Source organism: Diorhabda sublineata, chromosome X, assembly GCF_026230105.1.
Source record: "Diorhabda sublineata isolate icDioSubl1.1 chromosome X, icDioSubl1.1, whole genome shotgun sequence".
Lineage (NCBI taxonomy): Eukaryota > Metazoa > Arthropoda > Insecta > Coleoptera > Chrysomelidae > Diorhabda > Diorhabda sublineata.
In genome coordinates, this window is record NC_079485.1 from 12,419,360 (window position 1) to 12,441,672 (window position 22,313).

Below are 22,313 nucleotides of genomic sequence, written 5' to 3' on the forward strand. Positions count from 1 at the left end.
GCTGTCAGATTCTACCACCAATACAATTTACCTAGATAAAAATGTCATACCGAATTAAGACCCCGTAATAATGTGAAACTAAACCGTTTTCCAGAAAATGGCAACACAAAAGCCTGGAGAATGGGCTAATACTTTGATTGTTAGGTTTGAGGAACAGGTTGGTGTTTAGAAAATATTGATACTTACAATTTTTTGAAAGTTATTGTGCTGCCCACCTTTTAATCAATATTTACATGAAACCTTAATACATACAAATTTTAAACAATTGTATTTTAATTTCAGTTACCCTGTCGAATTGGTCCTCAAACAACTCATTCTAGCATTAATGAAGAACAAAACAAAAATTGTATCATACAAATATCTAAATATCGTTTTGCACTAGTACTGGATGGATTTGTTAAAGTCCTCAAAAGGATACATGAATTGGTATGAATGCATGTTTTCAAGGCAAATCTTTAGTTTGAGTGTTTTATGCATAATTTCTTCATATAATTTGAATGAGCATTGAATAAATAACAAAAAGTTGATTGTAGGTATTACATTTAATCCTTAAATGTCAAAATTTTTACATTTTTCATTTAATTTTTAAACAATAAATTGGATGAAAATAAACTTTATGAAAAAGTACATATGAATAACCTTTTATTATTAAGTATTTATTCTCTAATATTTGAGGGCAAGTTATTGTTATATTTGTAAAAAGTTGAGGAATACATAATACATGTACAAATATCAACATAAAGTGATATTGAGATTACCTTGAAATACTATTAATGTAAAAATTTTTGTTGAAAAACTATTAAATACCCAAAAATTAATTCTAAGCTTCTACTTTACTTCATTTAATTATTAACTTAGGTTTTTTACTTTTTTCAGTACCAGACTGGCATAGGTGGTGGTACATCTAGGCAACATGGTCCAGAATTAGAAAAAAATTACTATGATAGTTTGATAATTGTATTAGAAACATTAGAAAAATGTTTCAGTATCCAACCAAAAGACTCAATAACTTTAACTATGGAAGAAAATAATAATTTGAAATGCTTGTTAAAAGAAATATGTGCTTTTTTAGTGGGTAAAGGTAAGATATTTATAACCAAGTGTTATATTGTAGAAATTTATATAGATTTCGTTATATAGTATAGGTACAGTAATAACGTCCATCTATGCTAGAAAGATTATCATGAGATACCATTTGTGATCATTCTCAGATTTATTATTATGATTTTTTATTAATGCTTTACAATGATAACTATTCATTTCCTCTTATTGTATTCTAAATTTTATTTTTAGACATGCCCAGTGATAACCCAAATGTCCATGCAATAAAACAATTGGCGAGCAAAGTATTATTTGCTTTGAGCGTAAATTTTTTTAATGCCGTTTTTAACCGAATTTCATCAAAACTTCAAGAACTAGCCTCCTGCCCTGACGAAAACCCAGATTATAGTGATATAGAATTAATACAATATATAAATGTAGATGTTGGGAGATTAACACGGTTGTTACTGGAGGCTATATCAAAGTTTCGTTTATTAAAAAAGTCTGCTCATCTTGTCTTGGTTATTTCATTGGAAAAAGCTATATGGAACTGGATGGATACATATCCATATGAATTTGCTGAGGTACAAAAGAATCCCTGTGAAGATATGACCAAATGTGCTGAACAGCTTTTTGATATTCTGGATGTGATTGGTGATAACAAAAAAGGAAGATCATCAGTATGGTCATTACAAATGATGTTACTGATACTTGCTCCAGTAAGTACCTTCTACATACAGGCTGATGAAAAATTTGTACGCCTTATATTTTATCTATAGAATTAAATTATTCATTTATATTCTACTTTGGTAGCTAGTATAGTATAACTTAAAGTTACCTACTTCAATATTTCAATTTGAAATTTTCCATTTTCCAAGATTCTATGTGGCATAATCGTCGATTTCTAGAGCATTGAGAAGGTTCTAAAAAACGCAATTGAAATAAGAGCAGGTCAGGGCGGTAGGCGTGGAAATACTGCGAATCAGACTGATTTGTGCAGTTTGAAGTGCTAGGTTTGTTATGTCTACTTCACTTTACAAAGGTCCTGTCTAGCACTATTAAAATAGACGGAATGATTTGATGATGACTTAGAGAGTTCAATTTGGGGTCATAGTATTTGCAACTAGACTACTGTTAACCCAGGCACATCAAAGAACACGAAAACAGTTGATAGAAATATTTTGAACTAAGAAGATCTAATGATCAAAGGTAATGTTCTCAGATTAGTACAAATTTTACCAATTTGGCAATGATGAAAGTATCTAAGTATAGAGAATAGCAAACAAAATGTTTGTGCAATGATGCATCCAACCAAGCTAATGGCGAATTAGTAATAATATGGAATGGCATTAATATGGAGGGTCATACCAACATGTGGATCATTGTAAAGTCTTGATGCTCACAGGTACATTATTGAAGTACTATAACCTTAAGTCATACCATTCACTTCCTTTGTAGGAGAAAATGTTCTCTTTGTATATAACCTGCATTTCAAGAATTATCCAAAATTACTTTGAAGGGATTAGAATCCAAACACTGGATTGGCTATTTAACTGTCATAATCTTAATCCAAAAGAGCTTTTATTTCAATCCAAGCTTTAATTCCACCTTTATATATAAACTTTCTGCTTAAATTCACTGCAATATTTTTGGAGTTTAAAAAATTGACACTTTTACATTGTTACTTTTAGAAAGTTCTAGAAGAAATAATTAATGCTGATAGTGGAGCTCCATGTTCACCTCGGCATAGCAAAAAGAAAGTCTTCATTGACAATATCAAAAGATGTCTTGGAGCTCATGGTAATAGCAAACAGTTTACAGAGGCTGCAGCTGTGACATGTGTGAAACTTTGTAAAGCTTCCACTTATATTAGAATTCTGGATTCTAATAATGTCACTTTTGTTCTAGTTCAAAGTATATTGAGTGATTTAAAGGTAAGACAAATAATGAATAATTGATTTTATTCTTAACTCAATTTTGTATTTGTTGTGTTGTTTAAACTTCTTAAAAACCTGAACAGCAAGCGAGGACAGATTCTCATAATTGCAATTGAAGAAACTATTGACCATGCCACAATGTTATGCAGTTCCGTTTTATTGGGAAAAAAGGATATTAGTTTCTAAAAAGTAAAACCCCATAGAATATGCCTTCAAAACTTTCACATATTTGTAAAAAAGATTTCGACCCATAAAATTATGAATTAAAACTCCAAACCTATAGTGAAAATATACCTTCACTTATCTCAATATGTTTATATATATATGGAGATAAAGGAGATGAATATATGCATCTTCTATTGTCTAACTTTTTGTTTGGAAGGTGGCATCCTCAAAGACTTTTGAGTGTTGAATATATATCTTCAGTCCATCTAACATGATACTAACTCACATGATGATTAGATTTTGCTAGTTGCTTAGTTCCCTCATAATTTAAAACTTGTTTTCTTTTCCAGAGCCTGTTATTCAATCCTCAAAAACCATTTTCACGTGGACAAAATTATTTATATCAAGACATGGATTTAATGATAGACTGTTTTGTATCAATATTCAGAATAAAACCACATAATAACGACACAATAAAAGTGTGTCTAAGCTTAACTTCACCACCAACTTTTCATTTTGTCTTAGTACGATCACTCTATAAAATTGTTACTCAACCGAGATTGCACTGGTGGCCTCAAATAGATTTAGTTTATAATAAAGCATCTGAATTAAGGGCGATGTTTACAGATACCCTTAATAAAGTTTCTCAAGGTTGTATATCTCATACACCATTAAGAATGATACAAATTACTTTAAAAGGAAAAGACTGTCAGGGAAAATCCAAAGACAGAGCAGAAGAAGTTCATTTACTCCTCTACATGGTTAGATTGGTTCATGCAGATCCAATGTTAATGTTAAATAATCAAGGTAAAGCTGGTCACGAAATTCAAAGCTCTACATTAGAACTAATAAATGGCTTAGTTTCCCTTGTTCACCAAACTACAATGCCCGAGGTAGCTCAAGAAGCAATGGAAGCATTGCTAGTTCTCCACCGTCCAGAAAAAATTGAAGTTTGGAATCCTGAAGCACCAATAAACACATTTTGGGATGTGAGTTCACAAGTGATGTTTTCCATTTCACAAAAATTAATTCAGCATCAAATTATGAATTATACTGATATTCTTAAATGGCTAAGGGAGATTCTAATATGCAGGAATGCCTTCTTAGCTAAACATAAGGATTATGCTAATTTAGGAAGCTCTATAGCTATCTGTAAACAAGCACATATAAAACTAGAGGTATGTAGATAATTTTAATATGTAACTTCATGATCATTTGACAATGTCTGAGTATATTTAATTTTGGGTGTTTGTTAGTATCTAATCTGCTAGGTCTATTCTCTAATTTAATTTATCTAATACCACAAGATTTTTTTTTAATTATTTATATATTTTTTTAATTAACAGTTATTGTAAAATTTACAACCTTATCTGAATTTGTTTTTTTAACAATTTTATAAAGATTTGTTATGGTTATTCCATAAATACTCAGAAGATTTCCTATGCTTGTGAAAAAATAAACACAAGATACATTAATCTAAAAAAATGTTATATTCTTTCTTTTAAATGACATAATATATTAATTTAGTTATGTTTATGCTCAGACCCATTCTCTCATATACAACTGCCAGTCTTTCCATCAGTGGGTATAAAATTCTACAAACTGAGGCATTTTGGTGTCCCCCTAATGGTTAGCAAACTAAAGAAAAAGCATTCTTTAGCACTATTTTCGGAGTTATCCATTGGTGTCGATTGTTGCCGTTTGTTTTTATTTATAATATTGCAAGGTAAATCAATAAATACATTTTAAAAAAACCTATTGCTGTTCTTCTAAATTAAGTGTTTCTCTACTAACATTTCAATTGTTCATAACTCTACATATTACTTATTCAATGTCACTACATTTTCATTCAGTTAATATGAGCAAACCAATCAAGATATTTTTTTTGACACATTAATATCATAATTCCTTGTCCTACTAATTCCATTATGATTTCTGTCATTGTTTGGGATGGCTTAAGGAGGAATATTGGTATTGTTCTGGCAGCTAGATGTTAAAGCCCAATTATGTTTGAATATCTTCTTAATTCCCCAGAACTTATTCACCTGTCGTCAACGTCTAAATCGATAATTTCTCTCTTGTCGATAAAACTTATAATTGATCATTTGATGGCATTCCAAAATTGAATGAATACTCGTAAATTTAAAAGCACTACTAATAGTCGCTGAGTAGTTGAAGATGATCATTTGTTCTTATGTAATTATAAGAATCAAAATTAATATTTTGGATGCGTAAAATACTTGATTAATAATAATCTCTTCAAGTATATATTTGGACCATTTTGTTCTAATTTTTAGGTTGTGTTTTTTATGTATCTGTGGAGTATTGATATAGATGCAGTTTTGGTTGCTATGAGCTGTTTTGCTCTTCTATGTCAAGAAGCTGAAATAAGATGTGGCTCAGATGAAGTTACTGTAACATGTTTAGTTCCAAATTATCATGTATATCAAGAGCTAGCTCAGGCATCAACAGTACTTACGACAGGTAAGTAATTAGTGTTACATGATTTTTCTATTAAATATATATTGAAATAATTGAGAACATACTGTTTTATTATATTAACGCAGCTTCTGGAGAAAATAGGGTGTATTTCCCAGATCACTTAACTGGTAAGTTGGTGCTTGTTCAACCTTTATAGGGATAAAGTAGAATTACAGCTACTGCTGCGATTTTTCTGACAATAATTCAACTGTCATACAAAATGTTGCTTTGGGAGGGGGGAGGTAGTAGTTTTAATGTGTTATGTATCATTTCTTTCTCAAATGTTGAAGACATAAAAGTTGCCCACTGCAATACTTACAATGTAAAGTATCATTTTTAGGAATACAACTTTTAATTCATTTTTAATCTGAATAGGTAATGGTCATATTTTAAACTATATTTTAATATTCGATTCCTTATGTCCAGTTCAAAAAGTATCGAATACAATTCTCTGTAGTTTTTCCATCTTTTTCAATATCCACTTTGAAAAAATGTTTGACACATTTTCATATGTTATGTATGAAATATTCTTAAGTTACTTTTAAAGGCATCATAATAGCGGCAAGCGTTATAGAAAATGTTTTATACTATTACTCGCCTTCATGTTTCAGTTTTCAGTTTATCATCCATATATATTTTGTATGCAATACTTTGGAGACATAGCAATAGATAACAGTTTTAATTTTTTTAAAAGGAAGGGCGGCGCTTCAGAAACGAATTATGTCGTTATTGAGAAAAATTGAGCATTGTGTAAATGGTGTCCAGCCAGCTTGGGACGAAACTTTTATGAATTGGAATGGAATGTGTAAAAATTTGTCATCCTATCCCAAACCTAGAGCGGAAGATTGCCCGATGGAGTCTTTTCATAGATCCGTTGGAAAACGAAGAGCGTCACATCAAAATTCTGAACATGAGTTAGAGGTATAATTGAATAATTTATCTGTGTGAAAATCTTTTAGTCAACAAATGTGTAAAATTTAATATTGAAATGTTGATTATCCAGTATGTATACATCATATGATAATTTTTAAGGATCAAATAAATGAATGGGCGAATATGACAGGATTCTTGTGTGCTCTTGGTGGAGTTTGTTTGCAAAGAAAGTCACCGTCTAGGACTCCTTTGTCAACTAGCTCATATTCTAGTCTATCTTCGATGACAATAAGTTCAATTGGAAGTAGTAATCTTGGGTCTGAAGCATGTCTTGGCAATAGGAAATCCAGTACACTCCAAAGTCAACAAATACAAGATCAAAGGCAGTATTGTCCAGTAACTTCGTAAGTATTATGTTTTCATAATTTCAAAATGTGTGTTTGTTATGTATGTTGTGCTGGTAAACTACATATTGCATCCAAATATACTATGAACTGAATAATATCAGCCAAGTTTAGAAATAAAAGAAAGGTAATATGCGAAGAAATTATCTCAAATTACTTGAACAGCTATATGTTAATTATGATATGGTAGGATAAACTGAAACTAGGTACAGCATTGCAATGTCAAAAGCTATATACTTTATATTCTTCATTGTTAGTTTTATCATATTATTTATGCTATAGCTAGAATAATTTTTGATACATAATTTCATATGAAATATATATACTGCTATAATATTTATCTCACTAAATCATTGATTGAATTTTTCCAAAATATCTTCATCTTTTGATTTTGTTACAGATTTGTGGATTTACTATTACGGTTACTTGTTTGTGGAAATGAGAAATTTGGAGCCCAGATACAAAAACATGTGAAGGAATTAATAGGTCACGAAATGTCTTCAGCATTGTATCCTATATTATTTGAACAAATAAAATCAATTGTAGATAAATTTTTCGACCAACTAGGACAAGTAGTTGTTAATGAGGTTAACACACAATTTATCGAACATATAATATTTATTATGAAGAACATTCTAGACAGTACTAAAAATGATCAACCATCCGAACATTTAGGTATAACTAGTATAGAAAGCATGATGCTGGCTGTAGTTAGATATGTAAGACATTTAGATATGACTGTCCATGCAATCCATATGAAAACCAAGTTGTGTCAGTTGGTTGAAACTATGATGAGTAGAAGAGATGATTTGGCATTTCGCCAAGAAATGAAATTCAGAAATAAGTTAGTTGAGTACTTATCTGATTGGATTTTGGGCAATTCTCACCAAATTGCACCTCCAGGATCTGCTGATGTTACAATTATCACTAGAGAATTAGATCAAGCCTGTATGGAAGCTGTAGCAGCGCTGCTTCGAGGTCTCCCTCTACAACCAGAAGAATCTGATAGAGGAGATTTAATGGAGGCAAAAAGTCAGTTGTTTCTGAAATATTTCACATTGTTTATTAACTTATTGAGTGATTGTACGGAAACTCCAGAAGGTGAAAAAGATAAGGCAAAACCCAAAGTTTACAGTGGAAAGCACGATATATTAAGAAATGCCACTATTCAAGCTATGTCCAACTTACTCTCAGCAAATATTGATAGTGGACTTATGCATTCCATAGGTAAGCCATTCAATCTACTTAAAATATTTATCAGATAATGTGATCATAGATATAGTAGTTCCCTTAATACAACTTTCCAACTGTTCATATAATTTATCCTGAAATTCAAAGTTGTTTGAAGTATGACTTAGCTCTACAATTTTTTTTACTGTTATTAGATATCTGTGAATACAAATAGGGATTTTAATATTTTTTACATGGTATGTATTTTTGAGTTATTTTTGTAAATCAACCACTAGAGAAATTGAAATTTTGAACAATAAAACCAATGGTTTCAGTGTTTGTAATTGTAAGCCAATACAAAGTGACTAAAATGCATTCATATTTTTAACCTTCACATACAATTGTTATAATAATTTGTATTAAAATAGTTCTCTTTGGTTTTAATTTTCCGTCTTGTCTCCGTTCTTTTTTATTTCTACTGATGTAATTTTTTCATTTCATAAAAGAATATTGACCACATACAAAGATTATTTTGAAACGCGTTAGTACTATTTTCAAAATATAAACAATATAAATAAAATCTAAAAAGCATATTTTGCATTGTTTTTGTGTTTATCAATTTTATGTTACAGATCTTGGATATAATAAAGATCTACAAACAAGGGCAGCTTTTATGGAGGTTTTAACTAAAATATTGCAGCAAGGAACCGAGTTTGAAAATTTAGCAGAAACTGTATTGGCAGATCGCTTTGAACAATTAGTGTTACTTGTTACCATGATCAGTGACAAAGGAGAGTTACCGATAGCGGTTGCTCTTGCTAATGTTGTTACTACTTCACAAATGGATGAGCTTGCCAGAGTTTTTGTAACATTATTTGATGCCAAGCATTTATTAGCTCCATTATTATGGAATATGTTTTACAGGGAAGTTGAAGTATCTGATTGTATGCAAACATTGTTCAGAGGAAATAGTCTTGGAAGTAAAATAATGGCATTTTGTTTCAAAATATATGGAGCTAGTTATTTACAAACCCTTTTGGAACCCTTTATTGCCCCATTATTGGATGATCCTTATTGCAGTTTTGAAGTTGATCCAGCTAGACTAGAACCAAATGAAGATATAGAAGAAAACAGACAAAGTTTGATAGCTCTAACACAGAGGGTGTTTAATGCTATTGTTAATTCAATCGATAAGTTTCCTCCACAATTAAGATCGATGTGCCATTGTTTATATCAAGTATTAAGTAAACGATTCCCCCAAGCGCCCCAAAATAATATAGGAGCAGTTGGAACAGTGATATTTTTACGTTTTATTAATCCTGCCATAGTTTCCCCTCAAGAAATGGGCATTGTTAGTAAACCAGTGCCAAATACTGTCAAGAGGGGACTTATGTTGATGTCTAAAATTTTACAAAATATTGCAAATCATGTTGAATTTAGTAAAGAACAACATATGCTTCCTTTCAACGATTTTCTAAGGGCGCATTTTGAAATTGGGCGAAGATTCTTTGTTCAAATTGCACTTGACTGTGAAACTGTTGATCAAACCTCACATTCCAAGTCATTTATTTCTGACGCCAACGTTTTAGCTTTACATAGATTATTATGGAACCACCAAGAAAAAATTGGGGATTATTTATCCAGCAGTAGAGATCATAAAGCGGTAGGAAGAAGACCTTTTGATAAAATGGCAACATTGTTAGCATATTTAGGGCCCCCTGAGCATAAGCCAGTTGATTCTCAGTAAGTGAAAAATATTCTTTTTCCAATAATTTGACAAAATATACTTGTTACTTAGGCTTATTTATTTTCTTGTAAAGTTTAAATCTCAGAAATCTTTTCTATAAGACATTATATATTGAAATAAATCTAAAATCAAGATCGCTTTATAAGAAAATGATTACCAGTGAAAATTGATTTTTTAAAAAACATTCCATCTTCAGCATTTAAAAAAATTGATGTAGGTGATTTTTACTTTAGTAAAACATATATAAGCTGGGTGGCGTCGTTGTTAATGGTGGATTAACTTGCATTGATGTGCCAGATACTGAAGAGCTTGCTTGGCTAGGTGTTAGGCTATCAATTGCCACTGATTTATCATCGTTTTGAATGGCCATAGGTTCTGCCGACTGGAGGAATTAGGCTAGTAGAAAATTGTCATTACATCATTCATCTGAAAAATAACTCTAGCTCTAAATCCCGTCTCACTTTTGCTGATGGACGCGACTCAATTAAATGCCTTTCGCAATAATGATACTACTTCGTAAGGTGCCACATGACTTTTTATGTATAAGTCGTACTTTTTTTTATGTCTCTTTCAAAAGTTCATAAAACGAAACGTCAAGTGGTTGCATTTTATGCGACGTATGCGGATGTAAATAGAGCATATGGATGTGGTTCAGTTTGCAAAATTCGAAACAGGCAGCAATATATGATTAGCATGATTGTCTAATATCTACTAGGACTTGTTCTTCAGCAGAAGGCTTAACGGAAAAATAAACATAGGTGGAATGAATCTATCGGCAGCGTTCATTGCACATATTAACGTTATATTTTTTTCTCTCCCAGCTTGTAATTGAATCTACTTTTCTGTGCCCTTTAGTTGCTAGTAATTTTTCAGGGGGTTGGTCAGTAGTAATACCCGTCTCATCGCGATTCTAGATGTTTTTGGCGACAAATTTATGTTTTGCCATCAGTTTGACCGGCAGCTGATAAAATAATTTCACTTTTTTTTATTGAATGCCGTGATCTGATTTATGCTGATGGATTCTGATTTTTTAATAGATATATAATTTCTAACCATAAATGATGCCAAACAGTTTGTACCAGTCATTTTAGAAGATTGATTACAATTTTGTTTCGAGTGCATGCTTTCGGCGTACTTTAACGCCACATTTCTTATTTCTTTAGCTGTGCATCCATAAAACATGTTCGCCATCTTCTTTATCAAGTCGGCCAATTGCTTTTCTTGTTCAGTGCTGAACACAGTTGACCGTCCTAAACGTGATGCCAAGTTTTTTTCATTGAATCTTCTTTAGATTTGAGAATGGAATATTCGAAACTTTTCGTATAGAAAATCCATCTTCAATAAGTTTCACCGATTTTCTAGTTTTCAAGTTTTCAAGTTTTACAAGATCAGGAAGTCTTTGTGCTAGATCTAATTCGTTTTTCTTTTGGCATCTAAAATAACTAAATTATATTATGCCTTTCACATTGGGATCGTGGTCACCAGTGGGCGGCAATGAGTCTCCTTACCCAGAAGTATTTTATGAAGAAAATTAAATAAAACCTAAATATCTATTAGGAACACTCGGGATTTTTGTATGAATTCATTTGAATGAATCTACAAGGCGTAAAATAGTAACGTACAAGTAGATCAATAACTATAATACTTTCTGTTTATTTTGCATCAATTATGTCATTTCCACCCTATACAACTATAAAAGATGATGCCTAGTAAATAACTTGCTTATGTCATGTAAATTAAAATAATATAAAAGACCATTTTTCTGTTGTAAAGTCAGTCTAAGCTATAACTGTAACATTGTTGTACACAACAAACATTCTCGGGATAGTTAATTTGTAGTTTGACTCAATAAATATATTTTTAAATAGGACTTTTCCTTTATGAATTACATTTTTCGCCAATGAAAATTTATATCGATGACCTGCAAAAACAAATTACACCTCTCACTCTCTAGGCCGTAGCCGTACATTAATTTGAACAATTTTTTGTAGTATGCTTTTTTCTGCTTATGCAAGATGGAGCTCAATAGATATGTCATCAAATCATTTTGAAGAACTAATGGTCAAACATAATGTACTTGAAAAAGAGGAGTTCAAATCAATAAAATCTCTAAACATATTTTACCAAGCTGGTACTAGCAAACTAGGGAATCCGGTATTCTACTATATTGCTAGACGATATAAGTAATAAATATTTTTTATTCAAATTTCCTGTACTTATTCATTTATGATTTTAGGTTTGGAGAAACTAACGGAGACTTGCTATTATACCATGTAATATTGTCATTAAAACCTTTCTGCCACTCTCCTTGGGAAATTGTGGTGGATTTTACACACACCTGTACAGAGAACAGATTTCGAACTGAATATTTACAGAAATGGTTTTATGTTCTACCTGATGTTGGTTATGAGTGTCTAACTGCTGCTTATGTATATAATTGTAATAATTGGGTTCGAGAATATACTAAATTCCATGACAGACTTTTACTACCACTTAAGGTAAAAAGTAGATAATATTAACGGGTTCTGATAACTGGAAAAAATTTGAAACATTCAATTATTATCAACATTATTTAAATTTCTTTTTTTGATTTAATGAATAAAATTTCAGGGAAATAGAAAAATGATTTTCATCGATTCTCCGAATAAGTTGAATGATTATATAGAACCTGATCAACAAAAATTACCTGGAGCGACATTGAGTCTTGATGAAGACCTAAAAGTATTTAGTAATGCTTTAAAATTATCACATAAGGATACTAAAGTCGCTATCAAGGTGGGTCCTACTGCTATTCAGATAACTTCTTCTGAAAAAGCTAAAGTACTCTCTCATTCTGTTCTACTGAATGATGTTTATTATGCATCTGAAATTGAAGAAGTTTGTTTGGTAGATGATAATCAGTTTACGCTTACTATAACAAATGACAGTAGTCCTCTTAGTTTTATTCATAACGAATGTGATAGTATAGTGCAAGCTATTATTCATATAAGGAATCGATGGGAACTTAGTCAACCTGTAAGTATATCAATTATACAACTATGCAATTAATGAAAACCAGTGACGTAGATAGAAGTGGGCACCCATAGCTTTGTACTTGAATGGGTCTCGCGAGACCCATTTAAATACGATACCACCAGACTTTTCCATAAATTACTTATTAATTTGAACACTTTCAAGTTTGAAAAATAACATCACTAATTGTTGGTCGTAATCAAAGACCACGATCTTGGGAATGAAAGAAAATAGTGATTTCACCCACGTCTATCTTAGTCCACACTACGTTTCAAATTAGAAACTTCAAAATGTTGGAATGTTTTTGACAATGATGCAGTTGGCAACATAGAACTTTCACCTTATTCAACATTACATGTACAGATTGTATTTAATGATAACGGGTTTATATAGTATTCAATGATTTTTTCACTTCTGAGGTCTTTCAATATTTAATTTATTGAATATATGTTCTTAATTTTATGTCTATTTTAATAACGTGTTTTGTTTTAAAGAAATTATGTTTTATACTTGGACCAAACTTTGAAAGGTGGAAAAACAATAAATCCTTTCAATGATAAAAAACACATTTACTAAAATATGTTTATAATCCAAAATATTTATTCAAGGCAGGAAAGAATTGTCATTGTAGTTCAAATTGATAAATTTTAGAGAAGCTTGAGTAATTCGAGGCTCTAATAAATATGAATGTGCGGATTGAAAGTGATTGATAATAAAAAAAAAATCTTTTTAGGAAACAGTAACAGTTCACCAAAAAATAAGACCAAAAGATGTCCCTGGTACGCTATTAAATATGGCGTTGTTAAATTTAGGATCTTCAGATCCAAATTTAAGAACGGCTGCTTATAATCAGTTATGTGCCCTTACAGCTACATTTGATTTAAAAATAGAGGGCCAGTTATTAGAAACGCAAGGACTGTGTATTCCCTCCAATAATACAATATTTATCAAATCAGTATCAGAAAAATTAGCAACGAACGAGCCCCATCTAACTTTAGAGTTTTTAGAGGAATGTATACAAGGATTTAGAGTTTCAAGTATAGAACTCAAGCATTTATGTTTAGAATATATGACACCTTGGCTGCCTAACCTCGTGAGGTATGTAATAAAAAACTTTGAATTGAGTAAATATTTTTTATTCAATGACTTATTATTGACATATACTTTTCATTAGAATATATTATTTTTAGTTTGTTTGTTATATGGTCTGCAAAATTATTTGCATTTTGATTATTCATTATTTTAGTGTTTAGAATATGAATTGAGTTGATATTCATACTTTGTTGGCTTTTTTTTCATATAAATATTTTTTCATTTTTCTTCTCTCTCAACCACTTTGGCATTTGTTCATTAGAAATTTAACTAGTTTTTTCATTAGAATTCTGGAGAATGCAACACATAGAATTTTACTTCTATTGATTTGGAGCCACGAATTTTCAAATTCCAATAGTATAAGCATAGATTAGAGACTTAATAAGGATTAATTCAACACATTATCTGGTAAAAACAGAAAGAAATCCATAAATGTCTCGCACTTATGATAGAAATATTTTATTCAAGTCTGTAAACAGTTTGTTTATTTGTAGTGTTTTACCCGTTCAGCTTAACTTCATAAAGTTGCCTATCTATAGGTATAAGTGAGCTATCTTTCTGTTTTTTTTAATTAATGTAAGTATTCACATTTTTCAAAATTTACTCTTATAAATCTAAGAAATGAAATATTAAAAGATGTAACTTGTTAGTCTTTCAAAGAATGTTTAAATAGAAAATTTTACCAAGAGTACCTGTTCATTCGCGTCCAAGCCGTACTAAAATTTTACAGTCATATTATTTGAACCAGACCTAGTAGATAGAGTAGCATAGTTTTTGTTTGAATAAAATATTGCAAAAAGCTATTTATCTGAGACGCTTTCCAAAGGAAAACTGTCACTGTTTTATTTTTTGCCACCATACCTATGTACCTAATTTATTAGAAATTCTTCCAAAAATTAAATTTTCAATTTCACTTATAGAAATCTCCAAAAGAATTGCGTTCATAACATCAGACAAAGCTCTCACCAGGCAATCATCTTTTAAACAAGAAAAATTATGGAAATCATTGTAATAAATAATTTTCTAAATTTAATTCCATAAAATATATATGAAATATCGACTTGAAGAAATGATCATGTTTTTCAATTGATCTTGTGCTTTTCCTTGAAATAATATTCCACTTCTAGATTTTGTAAAGCATCAGAAGAAAATAAAAGACAGAAACAAGTAGCTGGCATTATAGAAAAATTAATTCTACTGACAATAGAAGAAACACAAATGTATCCATCTATACAAGCAAAAATTTGGGGGTCAATTGGACAAGTTCCGGAACTGATAGATATGGTGCTAGATAATTTTATTTATAGGTCTGTTAACTCTGGATTAGGTTCACCAATGGTAGAAATAATGGCGGATACTGCTGTGGCTTTGGCATCAGCGAATGTTCCTTTAGTTGCTAAGAAAATCATTGGTCGGCTCTGCAAGGTAATTATCAAAGTACTTATTTTCCAGATGATATTCAATGTAAGCATTAATGTGAGATTTGTGTCTTTGGTGTTCCAACATCTGTCGAAAAATCATTCACTGATAATGGAGAATAATTGGAACATCTTTTCGTTGGTGTAAATGTCGCCATTTTATTACTAATCTTATAATACTGTGAACACTATTTACGGCTTAACAGCAAATACTAATGCGTTAAACTGAACAAATATACTTATAAAGGTCTAAAAATTTTGGCTAAGACACCATTGCCCTTACGGCGCATGGTTAAGCCGAATCTGAAATAGGGTTGGAATTAGGCAGAGGCACTAATAGAAGGTTAAATGGTACCTGTTGAACGCAAAATGTACTGTGTAATCTACTACCTAAGTAATTCCTACACAATATTTCGATATTGACACTTCAGCCCAGAAAACATACTTTTCCTAATTCTCTTATGCAATTACTTGAAATTCTAATATTACAAACAATACTATTTCAAGACCTACAACTATGGCCGACACCGAAATTGAGCCGTAATTGACGGAATTTCTCGTTTTATTACTCTATACCTTTCTGAAATAGACTATAACTTTTTTATTTGTTTCGACACGTCAAGTCTGGGTAACCAGAGGTACACTAGAGACTACAAGCTGAAAAACATATTACCTCGTAGCTGCATACATAGACGGCAACATTCTACTAAGAGGAGTAAACAGAATTTGTGCCACATTATGACCAATGTGGAAAATCATGTCAACAAATAGTGTAAGAATTAGAGGTTTTTGTGCAATAAGTGTCTTCTGTAACTGTCAGCTCTTTTTATTTTGAAATGAAACTCACTTGACGAACAACCTCATACAAGATAAGAAGTATTTAGTGCTCTCGTTAATGTTAATTAAGTGAAAATTTTTGCTATTTTTTTGATTAGTAATTATTTCTATTATTATTTGAAAAATTTGTGGAATATTTCCCTAAAAATGGGATATTCAACTTGATGTAAGGTCATTTTTGAAATAACAAAACAAAATTATCATGTAATTTTAATATTTATAATGAAATAGTTGAAAATGAATATTACAAAATTTTAATTTATGCAAGGCATTCCAGAGTTATGTACTGTTTATGTACACTTTTTTTCAAAACAGAAATAATATAACAGTTCTAGAAAATAAAGTACGTAATTCTGAACCATTTTATTTAATTCAATACAAAGACTAAATTGTATAGCTGTTTATAGATTAATGTTTGAACATTAATTAGGTAGTAGATGATTTTTGGGGCTTTGTGAATTTCTATTAAATGTGATAGCTATTTCATTATATTTAATTACATATTTTGATTTAACTAATACCGGTTTGCTGGCTAAAATTTGAGCAGCTTAATTTGCATTGAAACTTTTAGGGAAAGCATCACCAATAAAAATTTGAAATATTTCAATAACTATAAAAAAAGCAATTTATATTTGCCTTTTTATAAGCTGATTGAGAGTTTTGCATTTTCAACTTCTTATAGAGCATCAAAGGCTAGCTATTAAATACTACCCTTTTAAACTGAAATATACCTTTAATGTTCTGTCAATTGAACTTTAGTTTTGTGAAAATTTGTTAATGTAAATGGAAGTTGCTGATTCGTTAAGAATATTGACTTGAACAGTGGTTTTTAAAATGTATATATATATATTTCTTAACCTCAATTGTTTTATAAAAAATACAATTTTGTAAAAGAACCCCCTTAAGAAAAACTGATAACTACTAGGTAACAAAAAAATCTATTGAAATAATTTTCTTTAATATGTATAAATTCGAATATCGCAACCTTATATTTTAAATTATTTTGTTTTAGGTAGTGGATAAAACGTGTCAGTCTCCAACTCCTCTGCTTGAACAACACATGATGTGGGATGACATAGCCATCTTGGCGAGATATCTCCTTATGTTGTCATTTAATAATAGCTTAGATGTGGTTCGACATTTACCTTATCTTTTTCATACTGTTACATTCCTGGTTTGTTCTGGATCTTTGAGTATGAGAGCATCCACTCATGGTCTGGTGATAAATATTATTCATTCACTTTGCACTTGTACAAAACCTTCTTTTTCTGAAGAAACTCGAAGATTACTGAGGTTGTCTTTGGATGAGTTTTCACTACCAAAGTTTTATTTACTTTTTGGAATAAGCAAAGTGAAGTCGGCAGCTGTTACAGCCTTTAGATCAAGTTACAAACATTCTAATGAAAAAAATGAAAAATGGCATGGCAACGACATAAGTTTTACGGGTAATCAGGATAGGGAAAGATTATCTTTAACATCTTTAGAAGTAATAACAGATGCTTTATTAGAAATAATGGAAGCGTGTATGAGAGATATTCCTGATTGTGATTGGTTAAACAGTTGGACATCTTTAGCTAAGTCCTTTGCATTTTGTTTTAATCCTGCTTTACAACCTCGAGCATTAATAGTTTTTGGTTGCATAAGTAAAAGTGTAACTGATAGAGACATGAAACATTTACTTAAAATATTAGTCAAAGCTCTTGAAAGTTTTAACGATATAGTGTTAATAGAAGCTATAGTTATGTGTTTAACAAGATTGCAACCTTTATTAAGACCTGAATCTCCAGTACATAAGGCTCTCTTTTGGGTAGCTATTTCAGTCTTACAACTAGATGAATCTTCTTTATACGCTTCTGGATTGGCATTACTGGAACAAAATTTACATACTCTTGATTCCCAAGGAATGTTTGAAGAACAGGTATCCTTTTTCATAATATTCTCATCACTTTGGCATTATTTTATGTAAATTATTTTAAAAAAATGATTAATTATATTACTTTTGCTTTTTGAGCTAATATTTCAAGTTCTGAAATGTACAATTTATCTTATATTACGTTTTTAACAAATTACACTCCTCTGATAAAAGTATAGTTTTACATGTTTTATTACAAATTAAAAAAGTGTATACCAGAATGTATCTCAGTCATCTGTTATCTAACCCCTTTCTAAAATAAACTGCAAAACAAGTGAATCTAGATTGTAATTTCATTAACAAACTACAATGTCTATAAACGGTCTTCAATAGAAATTATTTATAATTCATATTGATTGGCCCCAAACAAAATATTGAAAACTAAAAAATAAACTGCAAAACAAGTGAATCTAGATTCTAATGTTATTAACTAACTTTACAATGTCTATTAACGGTCTACAGCAGTAGATTATTTGTAATTTATTTTGATATGCCCTAATCAAAATATTGGAAACAAAAAAGTCAATCATTGTAATTTGATGCTTTATTAGTTATTCATAAATTAAGTTGAATAGTTTAAAAATCTTACATTCTGCTTGATTGCAAACTAAATTTTTGTATTTCCATAAGCTCATTATCCAGTTCTTAATGGATTTAATGCCCATTCACTGAAAAAATTTTTTTCCCTGTAATAAAATAAATAAATAGGGTTATTATCATTCTAAATTAGGCAAATAGTGTATATAACTTAGATTTTCATTGTTTCGAAAGTGTCAAGTTCTTGAAACTGGATTATACAATTTTTACATTCACCAAGTTTATGGAAATAAGGAATAAATGTGGAAGACTAAAAGCAAAATACATAAACATAATGGAAAGCTAATAGAATTCAAGGAAGTAGAAAATTTCATGTATTTGGGTGTATCACTAGAAAAATGCCAAGAAGAAAAGAAAATTGAACTAATGATTGCCAAAAGTAACAGCTGCGCAGAGAAGAATAGTTTTTTATTGGGAACGTGGCAAGGAAACACAAAAGTGGATATATTTAAAGAGTTTTCGAATACTTATGTATTCATCGAAATTATGGTCAAATACAATATAAGTAATATGTATAAATGTATAACAAGAATAATATTTTACAATTTTACAATAATTAATTAAGATTGGCGGTGATTTTTGATATTATCAAAGCTTGTAAAAAATTTTAAAATTATAGAATTCAAAACTCAATATTCAAATTGACGTTGATAGAAGTATTGATTAATTGAAATATTGATTCTGGTTACTATAGGTATTTTCATTAATTTTTGATTGGTTAGATTTTGAATGACGTTAAATTTTTATAGGTTAGATAAGGATAAGTTTTAGTGAATGTTTAATATTGATTGGTAAATTTATGGATAACATTAAATTTGAATAGGTTAGGTCGTTAAGAATGTAGTTGAATATTCATTGGCTAGAATATAAATGACATTAAATTTTATAGGTTAGGTCGTTATAAGTGAAGTTGAAATTTCATAGAATTTATTTTTTTCAAAATCATCAAAATCAATATATCTTGTTTCCAAAAAACGAATTCTATCTAAAACTTATCCTTATCTAACCTATAATATATATATATATATATATATATATATATATATATATATATATATATATCACTATTAAAAAAATGAGTGAATTATCTTACCTTATATATATATATATATATATATATATATATATATATATATATATATATATATATATACATATATATATATATAATTCACTCATTTTTTTAATAGTGCTATTTACTAAGCAAAGTAAAATTATATAGCAGGTATTTCAAATGATTTTTAAGTTAGCTAAATAGAAGTGGTACCTCAATCAAAATAATCAAATATCTAAGCAAAAGTAATTTTTTGAGGTAAACCTAAGGTTCATATGTGTTAATAGTAAATTTGATCAACTATCACTGTTGTGTATATAATTATACACCTTATATCACCTTCATTATACAAGAAGGTCCAGAATTATGTTTATTAAATTTTAGATTAAATCCTTTGTCCAAAAATAAGTGTACCTCTTTACGTACACTTTTAGGCTTTTTTCTAAAAATAAAAAATAAGAAAGGTATAATGAGTTTAAGTGATGAATTCAGAAATTATGTCTAACGATTATAATTACATTGGGAGTAATTCTAGACATTAGGACTATTTATTCCATATTACCGTCTATCGCACGCAATATAATTATTAAATATTGACAAAAATTTTCAAATGCAAAAAGGTGTACTTGTAATAATTCTACGAGGATGTATTGAAAAATTTTTAGCCTACTATAGAACCAAACAAAATTTCAATGTCAAAATATTTAATTACTTAACATATTCTCCTCTTAATTGGATACATTTATTACAGTCTAGGTTCGCAACGTCTCTAGACCTTTCAGAAAAAATGTTTCTTCTTGCTCTGTAAACCAGACCTCCAGCTTTTATTACCTCCTCGTTGGAAGAAAATTTACTTTTTAAACATTTTTTTCAGTTGAGAGAAGAGATGGTAGTCGAACAGAGCCAAATCTGGGGAATAAGGGGGTTGTTCCAGTAATTCAAACCCTAAATCACGAATTTTTTGCATTGCAATATGAAATTTCTGTGCAGGGGCGCTGTCCTGCAAAAACCAAACACCTTTGAATATCTTCCCGCATTTTTTCTGTTCAATTTTTTCCCGTAGAGTGGTCAGTAATGTCGAATAGTAATTTCCAGTTATTATTCTACCCTTATCCAAACAATCAATCGTGTCGCCATTCCATCGATTGTTGCTTTATTTCTGGATTGTAGAAATGTAGACAAGTCTCATCCATAATGATAATTCGTTTTAAGAAGTCTACATCGTTTTCAAATTGAGCACAGATCAAACGCGATGCTTCTATCCTTGCACGCTTTTAGTCAACATTCAAACATTTGGGGATCCATTTTGCAGCAATTTTTCTCATGTCCAAATTGACGTGAACTATATGATGAACGCGTTCGTATGAAATATTCAGTGATTCAGATATTCGTTTTAGCCCAATTCGACGGTCTGATAAAATCATGTCATGAACTGCATTGATATTTTCGGGGACTGACACAGAAACTGGCCTTTCCGATCGGTTATCATCTTCAATGGAAAATTTTCCTCTTTTGAAGCTTGCAGTCCAATTTTTCACGGTCGCATACGAAGGACATTGATCACCAAGGGTATTAAGCATATCTTCGTAAATATGCTTACCTCTTAACCCTTTTAAATACAGGTACTTGATGATGGCTCGATATTCCAATTTTTCGATTTTCACAATTTCGGTAGACATCTTTTTTCTTTTAATTTATTGCGTTACTTTCTTGATGTCAAACTTGACACTGACACTAATAAGTTATTATTCGTTGCTATGGTAACACAATATTTTGTTTATGCATGGAACTGGTCTAGGATAAGTAGATATCAATACATCCTCGTAAAGATCTTTTAAGGTTTTGAAACGTGTACATAAAGCAGTGCTCCTATTTTTGAAGCTATAGAATTTCTGGACAACCTTGTATTTACTCAATGCTTAATTTATCTGCACAGTTGAGAAATTAATGGAAGGATGCCCGCGAGATTGTAAACTTGAAATTCAAAATAACACTGATACCTTCACAAGTATTGGCGTTATCGTTTACTTTATAAATTGTATACGGTGATGTTTTATTTTAGTCATTGGAAAATGTTATGCTGCAAACAAGAGAGCCTCTTGAATGGCATTTTAAACAGTTGGATCATGCAATGGGCTTAAGTTTTAAAGCAAACTTCCATTTTGCTCTGGTAGGTCATTTGCTCAAGGGATATAGACATCCCACACCAACTACGGTTTCAAGAACTGTTCGGATATTAACTATGCTATTAACAATTGTTTCAAAGCCACACAAAAGAGATAAATTTGAAGTTACACCTGATAGCGTAGCTTACCTTACAGGTAAGTAATTGAAGTTACTATGTATTCAATTGGACTCTTGACATATTAAATTTAATACAAAAAAGTCGACAAGGATACTTAGGAATCATTTAACGTGGTTGCTCAAGAAAATACAAAAATAATATTAGTTTTGCATTGCAGGACTATTGTTTCACCATTATTTACTGAATATGACAGTGCCTCTCAAAAAGTTTTATATTATTTGCAAATTAAACTCTTATTGAAAATAAGTTTATTTAATGCTTTTTGGAT

At 30.3% G+C, this 22,313-nt stretch overlaps 1 protein-coding gene across 3 annotated transcripts in view; it reads left to right on the top strand.

The window, feature by feature from the left end:
• Positions 1-22,313, top strand: part of LOC130450918 (neurofibromin) — a 52,421-nt gene continuing 30,108 nt past the window's right edge. Inside the window, exons 1-19 of one of the 3 annotated variants that reach the window (XM_056789640.1) lie at positions 17-157; positions 283-426; positions 877-1,081; positions 1,294-1,760; positions 2,733-2,975; positions 3,494-4,321; positions 5,441-5,627; positions 5,711-5,752; positions 6,319-6,545; positions 6,657-6,901; positions 7,302-8,128; positions 8,704-9,814; positions 11,810-12,001; positions 12,055-12,316; positions 12,429-12,833; positions 13,564-13,928; positions 15,050-15,347; positions 17,190-18,095; positions 21,803-22,061. In XM_056789640.1, coding sequence (XP_056645618.1) covers positions 98-157; positions 283-426; positions 877-1,081; positions 1,294-1,760; positions 2,733-2,975; positions 3,494-4,321; positions 5,441-5,627; positions 5,711-5,752; positions 6,319-6,545; positions 6,657-6,901; positions 7,302-8,128; positions 8,704-9,814; positions 11,810-12,001; positions 12,055-12,316; positions 12,429-12,833; positions 13,564-13,928; positions 15,050-15,347; positions 17,190-18,095; positions 21,803-22,061 — 7,273 coding nt within the window. In that variant the 5' untranslated portion in view covers positions 17-97. Of the gene's footprint in view, positions 158-282; positions 427-876; positions 1,082-1,293; positions 1,761-2,732; positions 2,976-3,493; positions 4,322-5,440; positions 5,628-5,710; positions 5,753-6,318; positions 6,546-6,656; positions 6,902-7,301; positions 8,129-8,703; positions 9,815-11,809; positions 12,002-12,054; positions 12,317-12,428; positions 12,834-13,563; positions 13,929-15,049; positions 15,348-17,189; positions 18,268-21,802; positions 22,062-22,313 lie in introns of those variants that run through there. The other 2 variants (XM_056789638.1, XM_056789639.1) reach the window with 2 other exon arrangements.